The 26,613-nt window shown below is 44.7% G+C and overlaps 1 protein-coding gene across 1 annotated transcript in view; it reads right to left on the bottom strand.

Moving 5' to 3' along the window:
- rapgef5a (Rap guanine nucleotide exchange factor (GEF) 5a) overlaps positions 1–22,147 on the bottom strand; it is a gene marked incomplete at its 5' end in the record, with an annotated part of 100,158 nt that extends 78,011 nt beyond the window's left edge. Inside the window, 4 exon segments of the mRNA XM_084327061.1 lie at positions 18,408–18,421; positions 19,626–20,075; positions 20,830–21,007; positions 21,179–22,147. Coding sequence (XP_084183187.1) covers positions 18,408–18,421; positions 19,626–20,075; positions 20,830–21,007; positions 21,179–22,147 — 1,611 coding nt within the window.
- Positions 22,148–26,613: the final 4,466 nt, after the last annotated feature.

The raw sequence follows: 26,613 nt of genomic DNA, 5'->3' as shown, positions 1-26,613 counted from the left end.
TTTCTCTCTTTCCTTTAAAGTGTCCTTTTCATTATGTTTAAAGTGACCATTTTAGTTTTCGTTTTTGAGGACTGCATACTTTTTTTGCAAACCAAAACATACTTTATACTTATAGCACATGCATGAGCCTTGTCTCTTTTGAAAGATGACATTCTGGAGTTTCTGATTCCAGAAAAAATAATTCACTTTTAGTGCTAACGTAATAGAGTAACATGTAACTCTCAACTTGAGTTGTAGAAAACTTGTTACTCAAGTCTTTCTGTAGTAGTTAGTAGTCCAGAGGTAGTATTTCCCCAGAAGGTGGTATGGCTTACAAATCCAGATGGAGCCATAGCCTGAAGCCTTATGTAGTACATATCCAAATTTCATAAAGATCCATTCAGAAATTAGTGATTAGGAGTGATTTTGGTAAACTGTGTACAAAGAAAAACTCAGTTTTCTCATAGACTTCAATTCATTTGGCTTCCTGTTAAATAATTTAGTTTTTCACCTAGATCCCTGATTCATACATCCCCACAGGGGTATCATTGGAAGCCACACTCATTGGCTACAACGATCCACAATAATTTTCGAGATTGGATGATCTAGACCAGGGGTTCCCAAACTTTTCAGGCCGGGACCCAGAAAATAAGGCGTCAGAGAGCCGCGGCCCAATGCACATTTTTTTTTTTTTTTTTTTTTGTCAGTCGACCAATTTTTTAAGCCAAATATCACTTCAATCCTATTAAGTTAGTTCAAGGTAGTTATTCATTTATATGTGCTATTTATGAGAGGGCTAACTTGTTGCAAAATAATAATGATAATAATAATAGCCTCATTAAAATACTATTGTTGCTTCGGTTGTTTTCAGCTTTTTATGTGCATAATCTGTTATTTAGTTTGAAATGTTCGTTGAAATAAGCAGATTTTTTGTTTTTGTTTATTTATTAAGTTAATATAAAACTATATAAAAACCACATTTTAGAATACAATAGAATAGAATTTTAGAATACAACTAGAAACACTGTCCTGGCCTGCTTCTAAGTTCAGTGGCCTGAAAAAAAAAAAACATGTATTTTTCTGGCCTTTTTTTTATTTTTATTTTTTTTTGAAAATCAACTTGCGGCCCTCCCGTGGCTGCTCGCGGCCCACCTTTGGGTCGCGACCCCGACTTTGGGAACCACTGATCTAGACCAGGGGTCAGCAACCTTTTTGACATGGAGTACCTGTTTGAAATATAGTTGTAACTAGTGTGCCTCAACAATATTCCATGCATCGTAATTTTTTTTTCTCATAATCAAGTCTTTTTAATGATAATTTTTACATTATTACATCATTATTGTTATTGTTATTATTAACAATATTATTATGATGATTGTATCAACCCTAAATCTGAGTTGGGGGGGGGGAATGCAATGCAGACAAACAGCTGCTAGGGCTGGGCGATATGACGATATTATATAAATATCGGGTACAGTTCATTAACGATACACTTTTTCAACGTATCGTGGATATCGTGATGTTTTGCCCAAGAGGATTGTGTCGCGTCAATCTGTCCACACGTTACTCGTTCATATCTCAGCCTGTTTTGATTGATTGATTGATTGAAAACTTTATTAACAGATTGCAGAATGGGTACAATACAGTACAGCTCAATACACACAATTGTTAAGGGGATGCAGACCAGAGAAATACTTTCGTCTTGTTTACATCAGGGTCCCCCATTTTCAATTCATCAGGACATATATGACATACATGACATACAGATAGTCAGTACTGCTACATCTATACATTTATGACCAGATTTGCAAATACAGTACTGTTTGTGATACATGAGATATGCCCATTCCGCGGTCTGTTAATAAAGTTTTCAATCAGACAGATGTATGGAAAGGCTTTTATTATAACATTCGTTGTAGTAAAATCATTATGCCTCATTTAGTCATCCTGTGAAGCACTGGTCTCCTACTCGACGGCCGCGGGGAGCTAACGTTAGTAGCTTTGTTGATGTTCAGCACACGGGACATTCAGGAAGTCAAAAACTAATAACGCTTGCCGATTGGTGCTAAGAACAGCAGGGCGGGTGCAAGCGGTGTGACGTCATTGGCAGACTCGACTGTCAATCAAAATGATTATGTTTCCGTCAGAATGAATGAATGAAAACTGTATTAAAAGGTTGCAGAATGGGTACAATACAGTACAGGAGGATGAAGACCAGAAAAAGACTTTCGGCTTTTTTACATAAGGGTCCTCCATTTTCAATTCATCAAAACATTTAGAGACATACATATGTAGTTTCATAAAAATGCTAAAATGCTATTTATTGATTGATTGATTTAAAACTTTAACATATTGCAGAATGGGTACAGTACAGCTCAATACATACAATTGTTAAGGGGATGCAGACCAGAGAAAGACTTTAGTCTTGTTTACATCAGGGTCCCCCATTTTCAATTCATCATATTTCATATAATATCTCATATGCAATATATAATCTAATAATCTAAATCTAATATAAAAATGCTAAATGCATGGGTATTTTATTTTGTCTTTAATGTTAGCTTGCAAACTCAAATACTGTCTTGGTAAGCCTCATAATGAATTGTTTGGGGTAAAAAAGAAAAACATTGTGATGTGTATCGTGTATCGCCGAAAGGTCAGAAAATATCGTGATATCATATTTAGGCCATATCGCCCAGCCTGCTGCATACAGTGCGACCATTTCACTCACATTTGCCCATTCATTTTTGGACACATCAATCCAAAAATGATTGTGTACTGTACGTGTGCTGTCATAGCTCCACCTACAGGCCTAATGGAGAACACCAGGAGAACACCAGGATGTGAATGGAGGGTGAATGTGAGGTATATCGTGTAAATAAGTTTTGATTGATCGCAAGACTACACTGTAAAAAAATAAATAATAATAAGTTACCAGAACTTAAAAATATTGAGTTCAGTTACTGTGCATTAAGGTTTTCAGTTTTCAATCCATAATAAGTTAACAGAAAAATAAGTACACAACCACATTATTTCAACCTAATAAAACTGTTTATTGTCATTGTTTTAAGAACACAAGTTGACTTGGTAATACTCACATTTTGAGTAAAAAAAATGGCTTTTACAATGTTCAATGAAATAGAAAAATAAATAATTAAATTTGTTGATTAATCCCACTGGTCACAATGGTGACCGTAATAATGTTTTTGTTATAAGGATCTGCAAATGGTCCAGAATGATGTAGCAATGTATTTCCAGCTAAATTGAAATAATAAACAAATAAAGGGTCTCAATTAAATATCTGGTAGTAAAAAGAACCTGTGGGAGGATTTCAACAAGATAAATGCGACAACAGTGCAAAATATTTCACTATAATATTTAAAAAAAAAAAAACACACACTTTTTAATTTTTAATTTGTTTTAATGCTGCCCCCTGTGCCTATGGAAATGCCCTATGCAGGCACGCGTGCCTAGGGTTGCCTACCCCTGATCTAGACGGAACTACTGCAGCCTGAGTCGGGAGTGGTATTTTGTGCAATACCGTGTACTTTGCACAAGCCTCAAATACCGGCATGATGTAACTCGAGAACCGCTCAATGGATTTTGTCACCTGAAAGGGATATCCATAGGCAACAAATGGGGCTTTAATTCGATATATATTGTATTACAAAATATGCACACCGAGCCACTAGGGGTGGCCAATGTGCCGGTTGCAAAAAGTCCGAAAAACTACCCTGATATGGGCTGTTGCATACAAGATCTGTCTGCCGATTCTCATTATCTGCACATTGGGTTCAATATGTCGAGTCGTGACATATTCTTAACTATTTCATTGCACTGCTCCTAGCTATTCTATTGCACTGCACTATTATACTCTTTTATTACTGTATGTCAATTGTATCAGTGATGCATTGTAAGATGTTAGATCCTAATATGGAAAATGATATGATTTAATCTTCTATGCTTATTGTATGCCTATACAGGTGCTATACAAATAAAGTTCATCATTATTATTATAATTATTAGTATAATTTCCCACTGAAATATGCAAGAGGTCAATCTGCTTAATCTGCATATTCCATTGGAAATGTGACGATGCTATTTGTACCACTGATGTCATCCCTGAACATTACCAGAGGTGGTGTGTGTGTGTGTGTTGATTGATTGATTGATTGAAAACTTTATTAACAGATTGCAGAATGGGTACAATACAGTACAGCTCAATACACACAATTGTTAAGGGGATGCAGGCCAGAGAAAGACTTTCGTCTTGTTTACATCAGGGTCCCCTATTTTCAATTCATCAGGACATATATGACATACATGACATACAGATAGACAGTACTGCTACATCTATACATTTATGACATACCAGATTTGCAAATACAGTACTGTTTGTGATACAAAAAGCGTCCAGAAAAGGGAGTATATACATTTGACGTAAAAACTGTACATTGGAGGAGGTTGGGTGGGGGGGGGGGGGGTTGGGTAGGAGGGGTTGGGGGGGGGGGGAACACTGTACAACTGTACAAGCAAAACTGTACATTGGAATATTGACAAAACCATACTAGGTAATTTACTGTACATTGGAGGGGGTTGGGGGGGGGGGGGGGACACTGTACAAACAAGCAAAACTGTACATTGGAATATTGACAACCATACTAGGTAATTTACTGTACATTGGAGGGGGTTGGGTTAGGACATTTACAGGGGCCAGTTTCGAATTGCAGTCTCCCGTCCGTAGGTGTTCTTTGAGAGTGGTTTTGAAAGTGGGTAGTGATTCACATTCCTTTACAGCTTTAGGTAGGGCGTTCCACATTGATGTGGCATAATTGCGAAACGTGTTTAGTCCCTTGTTTGAGCCAAATCTGGGTTTAACATGATTTGTGGAGCTCCCTCTGGTGTTGTGATCGTGGTATTCACTGACCTTTGGGAAGTATTTTGACATGTACATGGGTACCTTGGTCGTGTAGTGTATCTTGTAGACCAGGCCCATTGCAAGTTGCTGTACTCTGTCATCTACTCTAAGCCATCCTAGGTTGTCAAAGTGGGCAGGGGTGAGGTGGGTTCTAGGAGTAAGGTCAAGCAGTAGTCTGACCAGTTTGTTTTGAGATGTTTGTAATTTTGTTTTTAGCGCCTTTGAGGTGCTTTGGTACCATGAGGTGCAAGCATAGTTGTAGTTCCCTTGAATGAGTGCTCCTGCCAGAGTCTTCAGGGTATTCTTGTTTACCAGAGAGGAGATCCGGTACAAGTATCGAGTTCGTTGGTTGACTTTTTTTATTACATTGGATGCCATTTTGTCACAGGAAAGATTAGCCTCTAGGATGGAGCCCAGGTAGGTAATTTCTTCTTTCCTTGTGACAATATTGTCACCCACTGCAACTGAGAAGCCGTCGGTCTTGCTGAGTTTGTTATTTGAACCGAAGAGAATGGACTCTGTTTTGCCCATGTGTAATGATAGTTTGTTATCAGCGAGCCATATGCAGATATGCAGTGTGTGTGTGTGTGTGTGTTGTACCTGACTGTTCTTCATAATTTTCTGATTGCACTCGCATTGTTTATGTCCTTTGTATGAGGCTTCCTTGTACTTCTGTTTATGTGGACATAAATAAACATTTCAAATGTGTGTGTGTGTGTGTGTGATGGCTTGTAAAGCGAGTGGTCCTCACTCATGGAGGTGATGTGGTGATTGGTGGTGAAACTATCCCTCCCTTTATTCTGGGAGAACTGTTCTGAGATCTGATTTGGCTCAACATCTCCCCAACTGCAACATCTGAAGACTCCTGGGCCCTGTTTCTTGTACGTGGTTCAACTAAGTCGATCAAGATGTCATTATCCAGCTTCAGTTAACCCGATGTTTGAAGCCGGGATTTTCCTGTTCCACGAAGGTGGATTCAGTCTCGTTAACTCAAGCCAGACTTGCGACTCAGGCTAAATGCGCGCGGCCGCTTTAGGTGAAAAGCCAGCACGTATCGATGGCAGAGATCCTGATTCTCTAACGGCATTGATTGATTAATTGATTTAAGACTTTATTGACAGATTGCAATACGGCTCAATCGCCTCGCCGACAAGTTAAATGCGTTATCTATAGGCTAATTTTAAGTCCCTCATTACCTCAATCAATCAGATTATATTTCTTTAAACTTGCCTGCTGGATTGAATAATCAAATGAGATCTTGCTAGCGAAAATAATTAGTTAACTGTTATACAGAATTACGATACGGCTCTCTTACCCATTGATTGATGTATAGTCAATCTTTAACTTATCTCCAATGTGGTCTAACGGGTTGTTCTTTTGACTTTCACACAGACGACCGGGGTTCGAGACCCTAGTCGTCTCCTTCTTTTTGCAATATAGGAATAATTCAATTTGGTGCACGTTGAGAGCTATATAAAGAATGACATCCTCAATGCATGTAGATTTATAATATTTTAACTTAAAACCAGGCTACTTTGGCGTATAATCATTAATATTATATTCAAAAAAATCATATTGGAAACACCGGGTTTTGAACCCCGGTCGCTGGGTTGGCAGGCTTGAGCACTACCGCTGCACCACTGTGCCAGATGGGATAAATTCATTGTTTATACATTAATGAACGAGAGACCCGTGTTTAGAATATCCTTTGTTTTAAATGAAGTTTATCTCTTTATCCTCATTCATTAATGTGACGTCAACGGCTCATTCAATTTCTCAAATCCGTCAAACAGCGCATCTCATCAGACATCTTAATCCCAGTTACAATTAAAATAACCACATAATGTGTACATCGCACGAGCGAGCGCCACCGTCGCCACGGTATATATAACGTGCATTATTTAGGACAAAGTGAATTTAGTATCAGCATTTTGGGTCTATTTTACATTTCAAAAGCCCCCTCTGGAAGAATGGAGCACAAAAACGTAATTCAGAATGGTATAATGCAGATCGTAGACTGTGGGAATAGTTTCAGGAAACGGGCTGTCACTTCTTTGCGGGGGCGTGGCGATGGTTGATCCGGCTAACTTGAACTTAAACTCTGCTTTCGACCAGGCTCAAACTTTTGGATCTGTTGTCATGGTGATTTGGAAAATCCACGTACAGGGAACCGGAAAGTCCGGCTAACTCAGTTATCCAGTTAAAGTTATCCGGCTAACTCAGTTATCCAGGTACAAGAAACAGGGCCCTGAAAGGTCTGTCCCATATTGTCATGGTTCCTGCCTGGCTGTGCTCCTTCCTCTCTCTGTCTCTCTTCCCCCTTCTCCCGCTCTCATTATGGTCAAGTAGGTGCAGGTGTGGTGTTCAGCGAGGCAGCTGATCTGAGGTCTGTGGGCAGAGTACATCAGGGTATATAACCCCGCCCCAGACGTGGAGAAGCTGTCAGATGGTAAACTCTCTTTACCAGTTAGTCGTGTTACTTTGCTCGTATTCTCTATTCTGATGCTTCTAGTTGTTCGCCTGGATCTCGTGTTCTGTGACCGTGTCTAACTCTGTACTCTCGTCCGCTCTCCTCAGCCTGCTCGGCGAAGACCTGGAGACACTGGCCTGCCCGGCTAAGACCTGGAGACACTGGCCTGGCTCACAAGGAACTGCTCTGACCCCGTCTGTCTGACTCTCTTGCCCCCACGCACACCCTGGACATTATGCGTCTCACCCCTGTGTATCGACCCCTGACTGGACATTGACCATTCTATTAAATATACCCATATTGGGTTTAATCCAGACCTTTCTGCCGTTTCTCTGTGTCTGCAAATTGGGTTCCAAACACAACCGTGATACATATATGTGTCTTCAGTACAGTATCTACCAAAAAGGTGATATATTGTAAACCCTATGCAATATTCATATATATTTGAAATCTGTCTGAAGTGAAAAGTTAGTATCACAGCGCTACGGTGGTGCAGTGGTTAACACTGGTTAACACTGTTGCCTCGCAGCAAGAAGGTCCTGGGTTCGATTGTGGGACCAGGTTGCCAAGTACCCAAGTGGGGTATCTCCCGGGCCTTTCTGTGTGGAGTTTGCATGTTCTCCCCCGTGCTCACAAGGGCTTCCCCTCCAGAAAAAGAGATAAACCAAATGGAAAAACACGCAGAACAGATCTGCAACGCTGTTGTGTCCCTGGCGAAGACGGACAGGAGCACTTGGATTGGTCCCCGGGTCTGCTCCTGGCTGCCCTGGGGGCGGGGGGACAACAGGATGGGTGAAGCGCAGAGAGGACATTTAATCGGCGACCCCAAAAAATGCATGTGTGTGTGTGCGTGTGTTCCTATGTGTGTCGCCCATCTCACATGTGTGTGTTCGCTGCATGACAATGTAGCAATGTGTGCTACAAATAAAGACATGAAGATGGAACCGCTTCATGCACTGATTGAATAAATAACTATTTGCACTATTACCAGTATGGTATTGTTTAATAGAAAATACAGAAGTTTACTGTGACCTAAACTATTTAATACTTTTGTCCAACAAAAACAACAACAATAATAATAGCCTAATAACAATAATAATAATAATATGATGATGATGATGACAATGAAGAAGAAGAAAGTGATTTTCATAGTTTCTTCTTTTTCGTCATCACCACCATCACCACCACCCACTGGCATCAGTAGCCTCCATCTGTTTATCCCTGTGTCTGCTAGTGCCGGGTGCACAGTGTCCACAGCAGAGTTACAAGTGGTGCCGTGACATGCTGTGATCAGTGCTTTCAGCTGCTACACCCCAAAACTGTGGAACTCTCTCCTGTAGGTCATTAGTAAGTAAGTAAGTAAGTAAGTATTTATAAAGCACCTTTCATACATGTCATGTAGCTCAAAGTGCTGTACACAAACATAGGCATATATAACGATAAAAGCAATAAAGTCACAGTGATCAGTTAAGATCAATGTTTAAAAAATAATAATAACGTAAAATGAAAACAGTCATTTGCTGACCAGTTTGGGAGAACAGGTCAGCACAAACATGTCCGTTCAGTTGCAACCGGAAGTAGGAAATGCACTAAACCAATGCACTTGTACAGTAGGTAGCAATGTTAGCTCCCATAACGCTAGTGTAGTTACATTTTTATTAGGACAGCACACTCGGTTGGCACGGCTCAAAACTTGCCTTTTTAAAATAGCTTTTAAATTAATTATTATCTTTATTTTATTGTCTTATTTTTCTTTATTTCTATTATTTTTACTTAAATATTTTATTATCATTGTTATAATTGTTTTATGTATTTTTTTTTATATTGTTTTTTGTTCTTTTTTAATGTCTTATTTTAGTGTTATTACATGTTTTCTTATTGTTTACTATCTAATGTTGCTATTTTATTATTTTAACTATTACATTTTTCGGTCTTTATTATTATTTTATTTGTAATTATTTTATTGTCTTATGTTATTGTCTTACTGTTTGTCTTATTTAGCTATTTTTACTATCTTATCTAGTTGTTTTATTACCGTTTTTATCATTTTAATGTCTTATAATTTCCATCCTTAGTTATGGAGTGATTGTAATTATTTAAAAAAAATAAAGATTTATCCTTTTGTTTCGTTTTTTGTGTAAAGCACTTTGAGCTGCAATCTGTATGAATGGTGCTATATAAATAACGTTATTATTTTACATTTATTTTAATTTAAATACAAATATATATATTTTAAGACTTCTAAAGAATATCATGTTTTTAGACATAATATCTATATTATTCAAATGGGAGCTAAATATATTATATTACATTATATTATAATAACATTACATTATATTATATCATACATATTATTTATATTATTCAAATAGAACTCAAATATGTTCCGTTGTGATGTCACAGTATGATGTCTTGATTGATTGATTGACAACTTTATTAACAGATTGCAGAATGGGTACAGTACAGTACAGCTCAATACATACAATTGTTAAGGGGATGCAGACCAGAGAAATACTTTTGTCTTGTTTACTGCAGGGTCCCCCATTTTCAATTCATCATAACATATATGACATACAGATAGACAGTACTGCTACATCTATACATTTATGACATACCAGATTTGCATATACAGTACTGTTTGTGATACAAAAATAGTATTATAATATATAACATTACATTATATTATATCATACATATTTATATTATTCAAATGGAACTCAAATATGGTCTGTTGTGATGTCACAGTATGATGTCACAGTATGATGTTCCGTTGTGATGTCACAGTATGATGTCATAATAGGACAGTCTAGAACATTTGTGTATCTATTCAACAATTCTCTCAGAAGATCTCAGATCTCAGAAGACAAGTGAAGATCTCACTTGTTGTTTCCGGCTACTTGTCTGTAAGCTTGAATATATTCTGTAGATACAATTTAAAAATCACCACATGGAAAAGGAAACAATGTCCTGTAAAATCCTTAATGAGCTGCGTCTGGAGGGAAGGTTCTGTGATGTGGTTATTAAAGTCAACAGCACTGAGTTTAACGCCCACAAGGCAATCCTGTGTTGCTGCAGCGACTATTTCAGGTAAGGTTAGCTTGGTTCAGGTTAGCTTGGTTCAGGTTAACTTGGTTCAGGTTAACTTGGTTCAGGTTAACTTGGTTAGTAAAAAGATACTATACTGTACATATACTGTAAAAAGATACTATACTGTAGGTCTACTGTAAAAAAAATACTATACTGTACGTCTACTGTAAAAATATACTATACTGTATGTCTACTGTAAAAAGATACTATACTGTATGTCTACTGTAAAAAGATAATATACTGTACTTCTACTGTAAAAAGAGACTACGTCTACGAGATACTATACTGTACGTCTACTGTAAAAAGATACTATACTGTATGTCTGCTGTAAAAAGATACTATACTGTATGGCCACTGTAAAAAGATACTATACTGTAAGTCTACTGTAAAAATATACTATACTGTACGCCTACTGTAAAAATATACTATACTGTACATCTACTGTAAAAATATACTATACTGTACTTCTACTGTATAAATATACTGTACTTCTATTGTGAAAATATATTATACTTCTACTGTGCTAAGACCCTATACTTCTACAGTGAAAATATATTATACTTCTACTGTGCTAAGACCCTATACTTCTAAATATATTACTACACAGGACAGAATGTTGCTTACTGTTTACTCATCCGATATCTCTATACTCTGCATCCCACAGAACCCTCTTCACTCGCTGGAGTGACTCAGAGAAACCAGTCTACACTATCTCTGGGGTGTCCGCAGCTATGATGCAGCTCATCATAGAGTACGCCTACACACGCTTTGTGCCGGTGACAGCAGAGAACGTGGAAGAGCTTCTGGTGGCTGCAGACCAGCTTCTCGTCAGTGGCATAGTAGGAGCGTGCTGTGACTTCCTAGAAGGCGAGCTGTCTCTGGAAAATTGTGTCGGCATCTGGAGGTTCACGGACATCTACTGCTGCCCTGACCTGAGGCGCAAGGCCCATCTCTTCATCGTGTGTCACTTTGAGGAAATGTTGCATGTCTCACAGGAGTTTGTGGAGCTGTCCCTGCAGCAACTGGTGGACATCATCGAGAGGGATGACCTGAACGTGAAGAACGAGGAGACAGTGTTCGAGGCCATCCTCTGTTGGATCGACCACTCCTGTGAGGAGCGTAAAACACACATCCCTTTGCTGCTGCCCATGGTAACTAATTGTATTACTGTGCATTACATTAAAACAACACTACGTTCCCTAGTACAGTGGTTCGCAAACATTTGGGTCCAAACCGTTCCCTAGCAACAGAATTCCAGTGAAATCGTCTACAACCGCTGTCTAAGTTGTACTTGCTTGTCTCTTCCCAGGTTCGCATGGGCTTGATGAGGCCTAACTACTTCAGGAACAATGTCCTGAAGAACCCTGTGGTGAGGGACAGCCAAGACTGCAGGGCCCTCATCCTCAGCATCCTGAACCCCCCTGGGTCCGACATTCTCCCAAACCCCATGACCCGCCCACGCCTGCCCCAGGAGGTCCTATTGGCCATCGGAGGCTATAGTGGCGGCAGCGTGACCAATGGCATGGAGGCTTACGATATCCGAGCCGGTCGATGGATGGATGTGAGCGTTGAGGCGGAGAGTCCCCGGGCCTACCACCACGGCAACGCTTATCTCCACGGTCTGGTCTACTGCATCGGTGGGAAAATTGGCATAGGAGAGTGTCTCAGCAGTGTGCGCAGGTTCAACCCCGTCACTCGCAGCTGGCTGCAGGCGGCTCCCATGCACTCACGCCGCAGTCACGTCAGCGTGGTCGCGTTGGATGGCTGTATCTATGCCATGGGAGGGTGCGACGGACACGTGGAACTGAACACCGCCGAGCGATACAAGCCTGAAACCAACCAGTGGACAGTGTTTTCACCCATGCTGGAGCGCAGGAGCTCCGCTGGGGCAGCAGCCCTCCACGGCAAGGTGGGTGGAACTGAGGAACACAGGGTGGTAGATGAACACAAGGAACATTCACATTAAAAAACTAAGCGATTGGTATCATTCAGAATCATAAATCATAAATGTCTTTATTGCCAAGTAAGCTTGCACATACAAGGAATTTGTCTGGGTCCTTTGGTGCATCAACATTAACAGACAATTAAAGTAGAATGAAATAAAATGGAATATATAAACTAAATTATAATATTCTTTCTTATTACAGGTTTACATCTGTGGTGGCTGGTCACAGTTCACAGCTGAGTGCTACAGCCCAGACACCGACCAGTGGACTCTGATCGCCCCCATGAGCAGCAGGCGTGCCGGAGTGGGAGTGGCTGCGTACGGAGGACACGTCTATGTGGTAGGTGCACACAGAGACAAATGCTTTATACTAGATATTTTTATAGATATGTATCATTTGACTTGCAATGCTGCTGTGATGCCCTCATTTCCCTAAGTGGATTAATACAGTGTCTGCCTGCCTGCCTTAACCACATACTAAAACATTCCTCTCATGTGTCCTGTCATCAGGTGGGAGGGACTGACGGTGGAAACGACCTGCGTAGCGCGGCGGCCTACAGCCCCTTGACTGACTCCTGGCGCGCCCTGCCTGCCATGCTCACCCCCCGCAGGTTCTTTGGCATCGGGGTGTTGGACGACCTGCTCTTCGTGGTCGGAGGCTCCAATGACTTCACCTCCATCTCCAACGTGGAGAGCTATGACCAGAGCAGCGACAGGTGGACTATAGCCGAGGACATAAAGATCCGGCGCACTGGCCTAAGCTGCTGCATAATGCATGGCCTGCCTAACATGAGCCAGTACGCCGCTCCCCGTGGCGCCCTGCAGTGACCCCTGGAGGAGGAGGAGGAGGAGGAGGAGGAGGAGGAGGAGGAGGAGGAGGAGGAGGAGGAGGAGGAGGAGGCAGCGGGGGGATCCATCTAAGAACCTTAAACATTTATTAGACCAGTCCAAAAGAAATCCTAATAAATGAATAAATTACTATCAGCCAAAGGTGGTGACGTTTCTTTCTTCTAGTAATTCCGACAATATCTGTTTTTGGTTTGTGTAATGCACATAATATGGGCACTTTTATCCATATGGTTGAGCCTGTTAGGAATTGCACCTCCAACCCAAGCAGATTGCAGATCACTCTCTCTATATGGAGGCTACCATCTCCTCACTGAGAGATACTGGACACCTGACACACACACACACACACACACACACACACACACACACACACACACACACACACACACACACGCACGCACACACATACATGCAAGCACATGGTACAGTAAGACAATGATTACATAGTAAACATCAATATACATATACACACATAAGCAAATACACAAAAGACGGCAAGCACACACACACACACATGCATGCACATACACACACATACCAATGCATACACATATGAAGATATTTTTTGTAAATAATATGTACAGTATACAGTATAAAATCCTCACTTCTGTATTCTTCATGTCTGTGAATAAATCACAATCAGTGTGTTGGTTTGATCAAATCAAGGTTTTCAAGGACAGTGGTTCTCAAAGTGGGGTCCGGGGACCTCCAGGGGTGGCCTATTAACTCTCAATGTGGGGTCCTTAACATGAAAACGTTTGAGAAAATGTACAGTAACATGTGAAGGGAATGTTGAGTGTGTGTCACCAGGCAGCAGTTAGAACATGTACAGTAACATGTGAAGGGTATGTTAAGTGTGTGTCACCAGGCATTTTATTTATATAGCGCTTTTATCCCAAGTGCTTTATACCTCATGCCTCACATTCACCCATTCACTCATGTAAACACACACCGACCGCAGAGGCAACCATGCAAGGTGCAAACCTGCTCATCAGGAGCAGTTAGTTGTTAAGGGTCTTGCTCAAGGACACTTTGACACGCTGCTGGGAGGAGCCAGAATCGAACTGGGAACCTTCCAATTACCAGACGAACACTCTGCTTCCTGATCCACTGTCGCCCCATGAAGTCATGTTCATCAGTGTTGAAACTTGAGCGCTACAGTCTGACATATTAGTATAGTAGGTAGTAGGTAGTAGGCGACAGTGGGTCAGGAGGTAGAACAGTCGTCTGGTAATCAGGAGGTTCCCGGTTCGATTCCCGCTCCTCCTGGGCAGCGTGTCAAAGTGTCCTTGAGCAAGACACTTAACCCCTAATTGCTCCTGATGAGCAGGTTTGGCACCTTGCATGGTCGCCTCCACCGTCAGTGAGTGAATGTGTGAGTGAATGGGTAAAATGTGAGGAACAAATTGTAAAGAGATTTGGATAAAAGCGCTATATAAATGCATCCATTTACCATTTAATATAGGCAAGGAAGATTATTTAGTGGAAAAGTGCATGATAGTAAAAGACAGAATAATGGGCACCTGGGAGGAATGGTGGTGTTGACAGCGGACAACATGGCCAGCAGCGGTCGCTAACTTACTTGTAGATGTCTTTAGATTAGAGATAAGTCTGCTGATAAGTTCTACTAAAGTGAAATATACCTTTAAGGCGTAAAGATTGCCCACATGGAATGTTGTGAATCATAGGTCTGGGGTGGTGGCACTGGCTACGCACATGATGCAACACAGTATTCCTACCAGTGGGTTTTGATGAATGGTGTTAAAGGAAAACTCCAGGGTGCTCCAGTAGCACACCACATAGCGCGCTGAGTCGCGAAGCGGTCGTCCCCGGTTCGTTTCCCAGACCCGGTGGCGTCTATGCCAAATACAACGCAGTTCGGTTTCCGGGTTCCTCTGATTGGCCACTAAGCTCACGTGACTGTAGAATGATCGTCTGGAGGCTATGACTTGGTGCAAGCTCGTTTATTGACAACTTCAGTATGCAGTAACAGACAGACTCCTTCACGTTCCGTGTAACAATATATAACTCCAGATCAATGCGCATGCCTTAGAACTACCCCTGCATATCTTATATACTTCCGTATATGACAGTGACCACGCCTGGCACGCCCCCCTTATCGCCCGCTGCCGCGCTGTGAAGCGGAAGAGCCAGCGAGGCGGTGGTTTCAGCAGCATCGGCCGTCTTCTTCCGAGGCGGCTCGTTCTTATTAATCCCTAATGTCATGTATGTTGTGTATGTCATAAATGTCGATATGAATTGAAAATGGGGGACCCTGATGTAAACAAGACAAACGTCTTTCTCTGGTCTGCATCCCCTTAACAATTGTGTGTATTGCGCCGTACTGTATTGTACCCATTCCGACCCGGTGACCATATGCTGCATGTCTTCCCTTCTTCTCCTCCCATTTCTCCCTCTCTCCTCTGTCGGCCCTGCATGGCCAAGAAAAAGCTGTCAGTCCTGCACGACCAGGAAAAAAAGGAATAAAGATTATTTAAAGGAAAACTCCAACATTTTGGCAAATTAGCTTACCGTCTTCTCCAGAGAGAGACAAGAAGATAGATAATGTCCCCGGCCCATGGGGACATTAACGTGTGTTGTCGGGCCTTACAAATAAATTTGATTTGATTTGATTTGATACCAGTTTCCCCTCTGTGCGTTGAGTAGAAACCTATCTGGCTGCATGTTAGCCTAGCTTAGCACAATGAATGGAAGCGGACATGACTGGGTAGCCTAGGCATTGTCCAACTAACACATCTCCCGAAGGCTACCCAGTCATGTCCGTTTCCATTCATTGTGCTAAGCTAGGCTAATATGCAGCCAGATAGCTTTCTACTAAACGCACAGAGAGGAGACTGGTATCTATCTTCTTGTCTGACTCTGGATAAGTCGGTAAGCTAATTTCCCAAAATCTTGGAGTTTTCCTTTAAGGCATCATCATACATGAGATATCAGGGAGGCTAACTCTTCAAATGTAAATTAGTTTGGCGAAGTTTAATGCCATAACTCATCAACTGATCAATAGTCTGTCAACTGATTTTCACTCCGCCTATATTTTTATGCACTTCCTGCCGATTTTGTATATTTCTATGCAGATTATATGCCTATTCTGTCACAGTTCCTACCTGGCTCCTCCCTCTCTCTCGCTCGCTCTCTCTCTCGTTCTTGCTCTCGCTCTCGTTCTCTCTCTCTCTCTCGTTAAGTCAGGTGTAGAGTGCAGTTGTGCTGCTGTCAGCGGAGCAGTTGATTGACACGTCTGTGGGCCAATTACGTCAGTAATATAACCCCGCCCCCAGATGTCATGAGGCTGCCAGATCGTAACTTCGTATTTCCCAGTTAGCCGTGTTATTCTGCTCTCTCTCGTAGTATAGTATATTGTTCTTCGACCGTGTCTAACCCTTGTTGTCCTCCTTCCCTGCAGTCCTACCGGGCTCTTCATCCTGTTCTCTGGCTCTCGATAAGACGCTGTTACGACCCCTTTGGGTCTAAGGGTAAAGGGCTGTAACATAACTGTTGGTTGAAAGAAATGATGGACCAGGTTTGTAAACACAATGGTATTTGTTGTGAAGGGCCAGATTAAACCGAATATATATATTTATTTATATATATATATTTAATTGTATTTGTATATTCTCTAATATTCCTTGATATCCCTTGTATATTCCTTGTACAATATGCATTGAATATCCATTCTAGCCTACTGAACATCCCATAATAGTCTCCATTCGACTATTGGTCGAGACCTTGGTGCCAGGCTGCCATACCCCCCAGACCCAGTTCAAACGTACCGCTCAACATGTACGAACAAGTCCTAGTTCCGCGTAGGAATCTGGCTACCGCACCACTAACGGTACTATTTGTTCATAGTGCGTATATATACTGCGCTACTAAAGTAGGACTTCCTTTTCAGTCCAGTTTCTTACCCTCCAATAGAGTCACAGACGTAAAGCCTCCCCGCGACGCCACGTGTGGGAGTAAGGCCAAGTTCGGCCTACCATCGGTATTGAGACATCGTGTATATTAATATTTGAATAGTCATATTTGGCACTATATCGTCGAGTTGGACGTAGTCTATTAAGCTAATAATAGTCTATTAATATATAGTGCTTCGTGCGGTGAGAATACTACCGTAGTCAGTACCCCATCGTTTCGGGCAGAGAACTGGCTGCTTATCCAGGATGGTCGACCCCATGTGAGACTGCATCCGAGGAGCCCCAGAGCCGACGAGCGAGTGGACCTGTATACCGGATTATTCTACCGACGACAGCCCGCCTTCCCAGGCACGGATTATGCTTTGTGTACAGTGATTATTCCATGGATAAAGACCCCCGACACTGCCGTGTGTTGGAACCCCCCCCCTGGAGAGGACGCAAGGTGAGGAGACGCTCTGCAAGACGAGGTCGCTTCACGTCTCTCCCCCGTGGACCGGAGAGAGCCGGCTCACAGAGAGTCCACCTGCTTTCATCTGTGGTCCAAGGATCGCTGGCGCACCGAGCTGCACAACTGTGGGTTCACCCAGGATACCCTTGGCCGGACGAGGCAGCCAGACTCTACCCCCCCCCCCCTCCTACTCCTGTTGTCTTACAAGCGACCGGATTACCCCCCTTAGTGTATCCAGTCTTATAATCATTAAAGTATCATTGCTGTTATTCCTTAACTATTCCAGGTCGTATATTTACCGCCTGCGCCACCAGAGATTGGACATTCTCTATTGATATACCAACGAATACTCTTTGCCATAAAAGTGCATACTATTTCAATTCATAAATGTAATTAAGTGATTAAGTGCTTGCTCTACACACCATTGCTGTGTAGTAATAAACGCATACTTCGACTTCGTACATTTGTGTTGGATCCGTTTCATCTACGTGAGAGTGTTTATCATAATATATTTATGCCGAGTACTGGGTGGCCGAATATTAAGTACAAAGGTAGTGGTAGTAAGTATCATATCTAGTAATACAGTCAGGGAATTGTACCCCTCAGTTACAGTATTTATTGATAAATGCAAAGGAAGCACATGTAGCTCAAGGGTGAGCCAAGGCCAAAACAACAAACAAACACCACTATTCTCCAAATAAACCAACCTAATCTATGGTAAACTACCCTTACCTAACAAAAACAGGGAAAAACAATGTCCAAAGGAAATGGCAGCTCACCCCATCCGTGCTTCCTGAAAAAGAGGAAAATAACACACATTAGAGATATATACAAGAATGGCAAAATATATACAAAACATCTATAGCTAACAATGCTCTCTCTGTGGCCATACACACACAAAGGCAATTTCCAAAACACAAAGGTCAATTAACACTATGATCGCCGATGACGAGTTTACACGTCATTCCTAGCCATGCTCATTCTGCCGAAGACGCCGTAACTCGTCTTTGATATCAATATTTCAAAAATCTGTGATCGGAATCATATTTCCCCTTCGGAGCCCTGAGACACACTGCTGATCTCCTCTCAACTCTCTAGCGGTTCAAGAGCGCCATCCGGCAGATCGAAACCGGAAATCAACCTTTGACCCGGCAGGGCTCACTCCATATGTGGTCCGGGCACTCGCTAATGTTAGAGAGACTCCGTCTTCACACAGTGAACATCGATCGGTGGAAATAACTCGAAAAAACAACATGATTTGGACGTATATACTATTATACAACCTGGAAATAGATCGGGCATTTCTCCCTCCCATAATAGAAAAAATCCTGTTCCACGATCATCTGCCAGCGGCGCAAGGAAGCCACGGTGAGTTTCAATGTTATATTCTAACATCTTCTATACTAACTGCTATGATGAACATATGACCCACATTAGATGAATGGTATAACGTTGCCCACTGAATTATAAACGCCCCCTCGCCCATCCGGTCAACATCAGATGACGTGTAGTAAATTCTAGAAGTACGTCCAGTTGAAATTTTTTATCTCGCACAGATTCCTACCAAACTGTATTTGATCATCAATATAATGCATTTGGAGCTATAAATCACGTTCTGGAGAAAGCTGCAGAAAAAGATAAAAATATACTTATACTTTAGACTGTGGGAAGTTGAAGGAAGAGGCGAATCAATAACGCGCGTGACAGGTCCTTCAGTGACTTCCTACTTTATTCATTCACAGAATCAACCCCGTACACACACCTACTACTCCCCTATATCTCCTCCCCTGTGACGCGTCAACTCTGGCGTGAAAGACTCCCTTAATGTGACACCACACAGGCCCCCCCCGAACACCCAGAGTAGACATACCCTGCAACCCCAACCCATACCAAAAAAAAAAAAAAAAAAATTCAAAGTACTCAGCCCCTCGTAGGAGGCCTGACTACCCGACCATAACGACTGCGCTTAACAGTCAGGGGGGAAGGGGGAAGGGCACGAGCCGGCGGCCGTCCGCGCCGGCGGCGAGGCTGGACTGGGGGAGAGTCCGGGGCTGCTGCCGGGGTAGAGGCAGACATGGGCCGCAAACTTGCGGCAGGAGTGGGGTTGGGTGGACGGCCGCGCCGTCGGGGCTGAGCCAGCTCCACCGGCCCGTCCGGGTCCACGTGTGCAGGCTTCAAACGGTCCACCGATATCCGCTCCTGAAGCCCCCCTCTGTCCACCATAAAGCTCTTGGGTCCCGCTTCCAGGACCCGGAAGGGCCCATCGTATGGAGCCTGGAGTGGAGATCGGTGGGCATCGCGGCGGATGAACACGTACGGGGCTGACATCAAGTCCTTGGGGATGTAGGACAGGGGAAAACAGTGATGTGCGGGCACGGGAGCGAAAGTGCTGGCGGCGTCTCGGATGGCCAAGCGATGAGTCGCAGCTGACCAGGGGGCTGTGGCACCTGGGAGGAACTCCCCAGGGACTCTCAGCGGCTGACCCAACACGAGCTCAGCCGAAGATGACTGCAGATCCTCCTTTGGGGCCGAGCGCAGGCCTAGCATGACCCACGGCAAACGGTCAACCCAATTACTGTCCGTAAGAGCCGCCCGGAGAGCAGCCTTCATAGTGCGGTGGAAACGCTCACAGAGACCATTTGCCTGCGGGTTGTATGCCACGGTGCGGTGGAGTTTCACCCCCAAACTCTCCGCCACGGCGCTCCACAACTCTGACGTGAACTGGGGCCCTCTGTCCGAAGTTAGATCCGCAGGGGTACCGAAACGGGCCACCCAGGTGGAGATGAACGCCCCGAGCCACGTCCGCCGATGTAGTGGATGACAGGGGCACAGCCTCCGGCCACCTGGTGGTCCTGTCCACCATGGTCAGCAGGTGAGTGAACCCCTGGGAGGGGGGCAGCGGGCCCACCAGGTCCACGTTAACATGATCAAAACGTCTCTCCGGGATGAGAAATGGCCCCAGCAGGGCCTTAGTGTGCCGATGCACCTTGGCGCGCTGGCACGCTACACAAGAGGCAGCCCACCCCTTGACGTCCTTCCTGAGGCCCGGCCAGACGAACCTAGCCCCCACCAGCTTAACTGATGCCTTCACCCCCGGGTGCGACAAAGCATGTATAGCATCGTAAATGCGGCGGCGCCAGCCAGCGAGGACCATCGGGCGAGGTCGGCCTGTGGAGACATCGCAGAGGAGCGTGGCCTTACTGTCCTGGAACACCACATCCTCCAGTCTCAGTCCTGTCGTGGCTGTCCTGAATGCCTGGATGTCCATGTCCGTGCACTGGTCAACTGCCATGGCTGCGTAGTCCACACCCAGGTGCACAGTGTTGACCCGCACTCTGGAGAGGCAGTCAGCCACCAGGTTGTCCTTGCCCGCCACATGCTGCAGGTCCGTGGTAAATTCCGAAATGGCGGACAGTTGGCGCTGCTGCCGTGCCGACCATGGTTCCGTGGTCTTAGCCATGGCAAAGGTCAGAGGCTTGTGGTCCACGAAAGCGGTGAACTCCCGGCCCTCCAACAGGAACCTAAAATGACGCGTGGCGAGGAAAAGGGCCAGCAGCTCCCTGTCAAACGTGCTGTATTTCCTCTCGTTGTCCCGCAGTGTCCTGCTGAAAAAGGCCAGAGGCTGCCAGGCGCCAGCCACCCACTGATCACACACCGCCCCCACAGCATAGTCCGAGGCATCGGTCGTGAGGGCTATTGGAGCGGCCGGGTACGGGTGTGCCAGCATAGTAGCGTTAGCGAGAGCAGCCTTAGCACTATCAAACGCCTGGACCCTCTCAGGGGACCAGTCCACCTCCTGATTGTCCTTCTTGCCCCTTAGTGCCTCGTACAGGGGGTGCATCAAGAGAGCCGCTCCTGGTATGAATCGGTTATAAAAATTGACCATACCGAGGAACTCCTGTAGGGGCTTGATGGTGCGAGGACGTGGGAAGGCAGTGATCGCCTCCACCTTGGTGGGCAGAGGCACAGCTCCCTGTGAAGAGATGTGATGGCCCAGGAAGTCTATGTCTGGCCGGCCGAACTGACACTTGGCTGGGTTAACAATCAGCCCATGTTCATTCAGCCGCTGAAACAGCTGTCGGAGGTGCAAACAATGCTCTTCAGCAGATGTGCTGGCCACCAGGATGTCGTCTAAATACACAAACAAAAATGACAACCCTCGCAGCACAGAGTCCATCAACCCCTGGAAGGTCTGCGCTGCCCCCTTGAGTCCGAAAGGCATCCTTAAAAACTCGAAAAGTCCAAACGGGGTAATAACGGCGGTCTTGGGCACGTCTCTGGGATGGACTGGCACCTGGTGGTAGCCCTGCACCAAATCCACCTTGGAGAAAATGGTGGTCCCGGCCAGGTGAACAGAAAAGTCCTGGGTGTGCGGGACAGGGTAGCGGTCATGATCCGTGGCACTATTGAGGCGCCGGAAATCTCCACACGGGCGCCACTTCCCATCAGCCTTCGGAACCATATGCAAAGGCGAGGCCCACGGGCTGTCGGAGCGCCGCACAATGCCGAGCTGCTCCATTGTGTCAAACTCCCCTTTAGCGATGGCCAGTTTAGTGGCGTCAAGGCGGCGTGCGCGCGCGAAAACTGGCGGACCGGCCGTGGGGATATAATGCTCCACCCCATGTTTTGCGACCATAGCAGAACAGTCAGAGCGGGGAAATCAGCGAGAAGCCGCTGGTACACGTCCCCCGTGGCGAGGATGTTGGCGAGGGCGAGCCGCCCCCCCCCCCCCCCCCCCCCCCCCCCCCAGAGTGCAGGGGTAAGTGGCAAATGACACCGCGTCAATTAAGCGACGGTTCGCCACATCCACCAAAAGTCTATGAGCACATAAAAAATCCGCGCCCAGTATAGGCATTGACACAGAAGCAATTACAAAATCCCAATTAAAAGCATGTCCATTGAAACAAACAGTCACTGATCTGGTGCAGAAGGTGCGAATCGGAGTTCCATTGGCGGCGTCCAGCGGGGGGCCGTGACTGCCACTCAAGCCGTCCGCAGCTGAAGCTGGCAGGATACTCCGCTGGGCTCCCGAATCCACCAGCAAGCGCCTACTGGACAACGTGTCCTCAATGAACAGCAGCCTCGTCGTGTCGCCAGCACTCACAGCTGCTAATGAGCGCCGGCTCTGGCATTTCCCTGGCCGGAAAAAGAGCAAGGCTGCTCACATCGCCTGGCTTTGGCACCATAACGCAGATGAAAAAAACAAAGTTCATTCTCCCTCCGGCGATCCGATACCGCAGCTCCAGTCATCTCCCCCGCCGGCAGCGCAGCGTTAACGTTAACGCTGTAGTGGCGGGTTGCCAGCAATATTCTGTCAGCCTCTTCTGCCATCCCCCGATAATCCTTGGCTCTCACGAGCGGCGAGCTGGCCAAGGCAGTTCGTACTGGAGGTGGGAGCTGACGCAGAAATAACTGTATAAACAAAAATGATGCGTCACCTGAGCCGAGCAACGCCAACATGTTCTCCATGAGCTCGGTTGGTGTACTGTCACCTAAACCGTTCAGTGACAACAGGCGCTCCGCCCGCTCCGTATCTGACAGCTGAAACAGCCGTAACAGCTGTTGTTTGAGAGCGGCGTATTTCCCCATGGCCGGCGGCTCTCGTAAAAATCCCATGACGCGACGGGTGGTCTGTGCATCCAATGCAGCGACGACATGATAGTATTTCGTGTCGTCCACTGTGACACCTCGCAGATGGAATTGAGCCTCGACATGTTGGAACCATGGGTCCGGGTCGTGCTGCCAAAACTCGGGCAACTTGACAGACTTGACAGACAACTTGCCACCGCAGCGGGCCGAACAGCGTTTTCTTCGTTATCACTCATAATAATAATAACAATAATAATAATAATCCAACGATCAGGGTCACCAATGTGGGAAGTTGAAGGAAGAGGCGAATCAATAACGCGCGTGACCAGGGCCGCCTGGGAGAAATGCGAGGCCCTGTGCGAGATTTAACGCGAGCCCCCCCCCCCCCCCCCCAAGGTAAAAAAATAAATAAAAAAAATTATATATATATATATATATATATATATATATATATATATATTTTTTTTTTTTTTTTATACAGTCAACATATTCTTAAATAATAGCGCTGCCCGAGGCGGGGCATGATACAGTCAACATATAGCAAAAGAGAGAGCGAGAGAGAGCTCCCGTTCTACAGTCAATATACAGTGTACAGAGAGAGAGAGAGAGAGAGAGACACATTGGAAAGAAATTGAAATGCTATTTGGCCCTAAACAGAGAGTACACAGTGGCAGAATACCTGAGCACTGTGACTGAAGATCCTTGAGCACAGCCTAGCCATCGAGAAAGGCCGCCATAGGCAGACTGTGTGTGTTAGAAAGAGAGAGAGAGAGAGAGAGAGAACATGTGTGTTTGTCATGTGTGTGTGTGTGTTAGAGAGAGACTATAGCATGTATGAGAGATTCAAAAGGACAAAGATCAACACTTAAATCCAACAAGAAGAGGGTCAACAGAGAAACCAAAGCAGCAAGGAGCCAATGGCCGACATCAGCTAAATAGGCTAGCCAGGTACTGTGACACCAGGCCACGTGACACACAGCTTTGGCCAACGGCCCAACGCTACCCAAGCTACACAAACGACCATTCACACACAGCACATGTCGTATCTCCAAATGTTGTGAAGTAGCATATGTTTTGCCTGGAAAAAAACATCGTTATTAACAAAACATTCGGGAGGGGAAGGAAGGAAGAGTGGGGTAATGTCATCATGACATTTTCATTAATCCAAGTTACCTGCACGATGAACGCAGGGCGAAAGGCCGCAAGGTCTCCACGTTGACGAAAGGTCTCTCGCTGGCGGGACAAAAAGAAGCTATGGCCAGAGCCTTGTCATGGTGCAGGCCCGACTACATCTTCTGTCAAAGGGCCTGCTATTCTCAAGGCTAACTGATAGCATCAAACGAACGTTCCCAGCTGACGCTAAACAGCTAACTGGCTAACAGTTAGCTCACACAGTTAGCTACTAGTAGTATTAGCTAGTCGACCAGTTTGGCTCCAGAGAGAGAAAGAGAGATAGGGTCAGGTGACTCAGGTCCACGGCGGGTATATAATCATAAGTTGACTCACCATAACGCAGTATCAACGTGGAAGGAGACTTTCTTGGCCCCACGGTGTAATTTCGGCGTATTGCTGCCTAACAGATTTATCTGCTCACAAGTTCTCTTCTCCTTCTTTTGAAAAGACATCCACTCGCCTCGCCTCGCTAGGTTAGCTAACGCTAGTTAGCATTTAGCTAAGCTAGCTACTAGCCGACATGGCTATACCATGAAAGGCTCCGGCCATTTGTCCCGCTAGCGAGAGGCCTTTCGTCAACGTTCCTTGGTTGGTGACCGACCGACTGATAATGACCGACCTCTTTCTTCGTCTTGGCTATTGGGCATAACTAAGCATAGTCAAAAGCTGCACGCGCGAAAATGTCAAACGCAGCCGACTCACGCTGCCGGCGTACTACACTGTCTACACATGATGTAAGTAAAACCACTCCCTTCGTTGAAACCAATGCTGCTGCAGAACCCCAGAGGCTGAGCTCCAATAGTGAGTATGTCTGCAGCTGCAGGACTGCAGACCCAGGAACAAGTCAGACACATTCTACAAACGTGTCTAATGTGAAATATATAAGCATATAAGCAAAACTAGATTTTAGGTCTGTGATGAAAAAGGGCCTCGCGGGAAGGGGGGCCCCGCAAAAAAAAAAAAAAAAAAAATTTTTTAATGATGGCGATCAAAGTGTTAACAAATGCAATATTATCAAAGTCAAGGTTACAAAATATCACCAGGCCTAGCCTCATGCCAGAGAGAGAGAGAGACTGAAGTGAGCAGCCATGTTTTAACAGGGTGTGGTCATCCATGATTGGGTGGTGGGTGATGGTTTCTGATTGGGTCTTGGAGTCTTGAAACCCATCCACCAATCAGTGCTGTGCTGCTATGTAGTCGACCAATGGAGGGGCAGGCATAGCAGGGACCAATGGTGGAGGATGGGTTCTGGCTGGAGGGAGGAAACAAAATGGAGAACGAGACACACACTGGGGAAGCACATACATTGGGATGTAACAGACGTGCTCTGACCCCTGCCTGCCTAACAACTCTCCTTGCCTTTTCAAGATTCAAGATTCAAGATTCAAGAGGTTTATTTGTCACATACAGGGCATACAGTGAAATGCGGGGGGCCATGCCCGCTTCGATTGTGCAAGAATACAATAGTAAATAAAATAAGTAGAAGATAATAAAATAGACATAAAATAGACATGATAAATGCAATACAATGTTAAGCTACGAATTAAGGCACTGGGTCCTATGTACACTACTATACAATATACAGTTTTACTCTATGTCCCTATGCTAGCTATACTTGCTGTTACTAACTATACTATACAAGAACCACAACAAGTTCTTTCCTTAAAGTGAAATTTTTTTCTCTCTTTCCTTTAAAGTGTCCTTTTCATTATGTTTAAAGTGACCTGTGGTGCGTTTGTGTGTGAGCGACGGAACGTATGAGGACCTGTACCCGTTTTTATCCCTGCCTGGCTAACTCCCCTGTACCCGTTTTGACCCCCTGTCTGGCTGACTATCCCATACCCGTGTATCGACTCCTGCCTGTCTGACTCTCCTGTCCCGCGCACGCCGACTGTACGAGTACTTCCCCTGTGTATCGACCCCTGCCTGAATACCTGACTATTCTCTTATTATTAAATATACCCAAACTGGGACCTCTTAACTTGCAATTTTGGCCATTTTAGTTTTAGTTTTTGAGGACTGCATACTTTTTTTGCAAACCAAAACAACATACTCACATGCATGAGCCTGGTATCTTTTGAAAGATGACATTCTGAAGTTTCTGATTCCTGAAAAAAAAATTACTTTTAGTGCTAACATAATAGAGTAACATAGGTCTGAACTTGAGTTGTAGAAAAACTTGTTACTCAAGTCTTTCTGTAGTAGTTAGTAGTCCAGAGGTAG

Source organism: Notolepis coatsorum (assembly GCF_963971535.1).
Source record: "Notolepis coatsorum genome assembly, chromosome: 13".
Classification (NCBI taxonomy): domain Eukaryota; kingdom Metazoa; phylum Chordata; class Actinopteri; order Aulopiformes; family Paralepididae; genus Notolepis; species Notolepis coatsorum.
The sequence above is the reverse complement of the archived record's forward strand: the minus strand, read 5'-3'. Positions and strand labels throughout refer to the sequence as shown.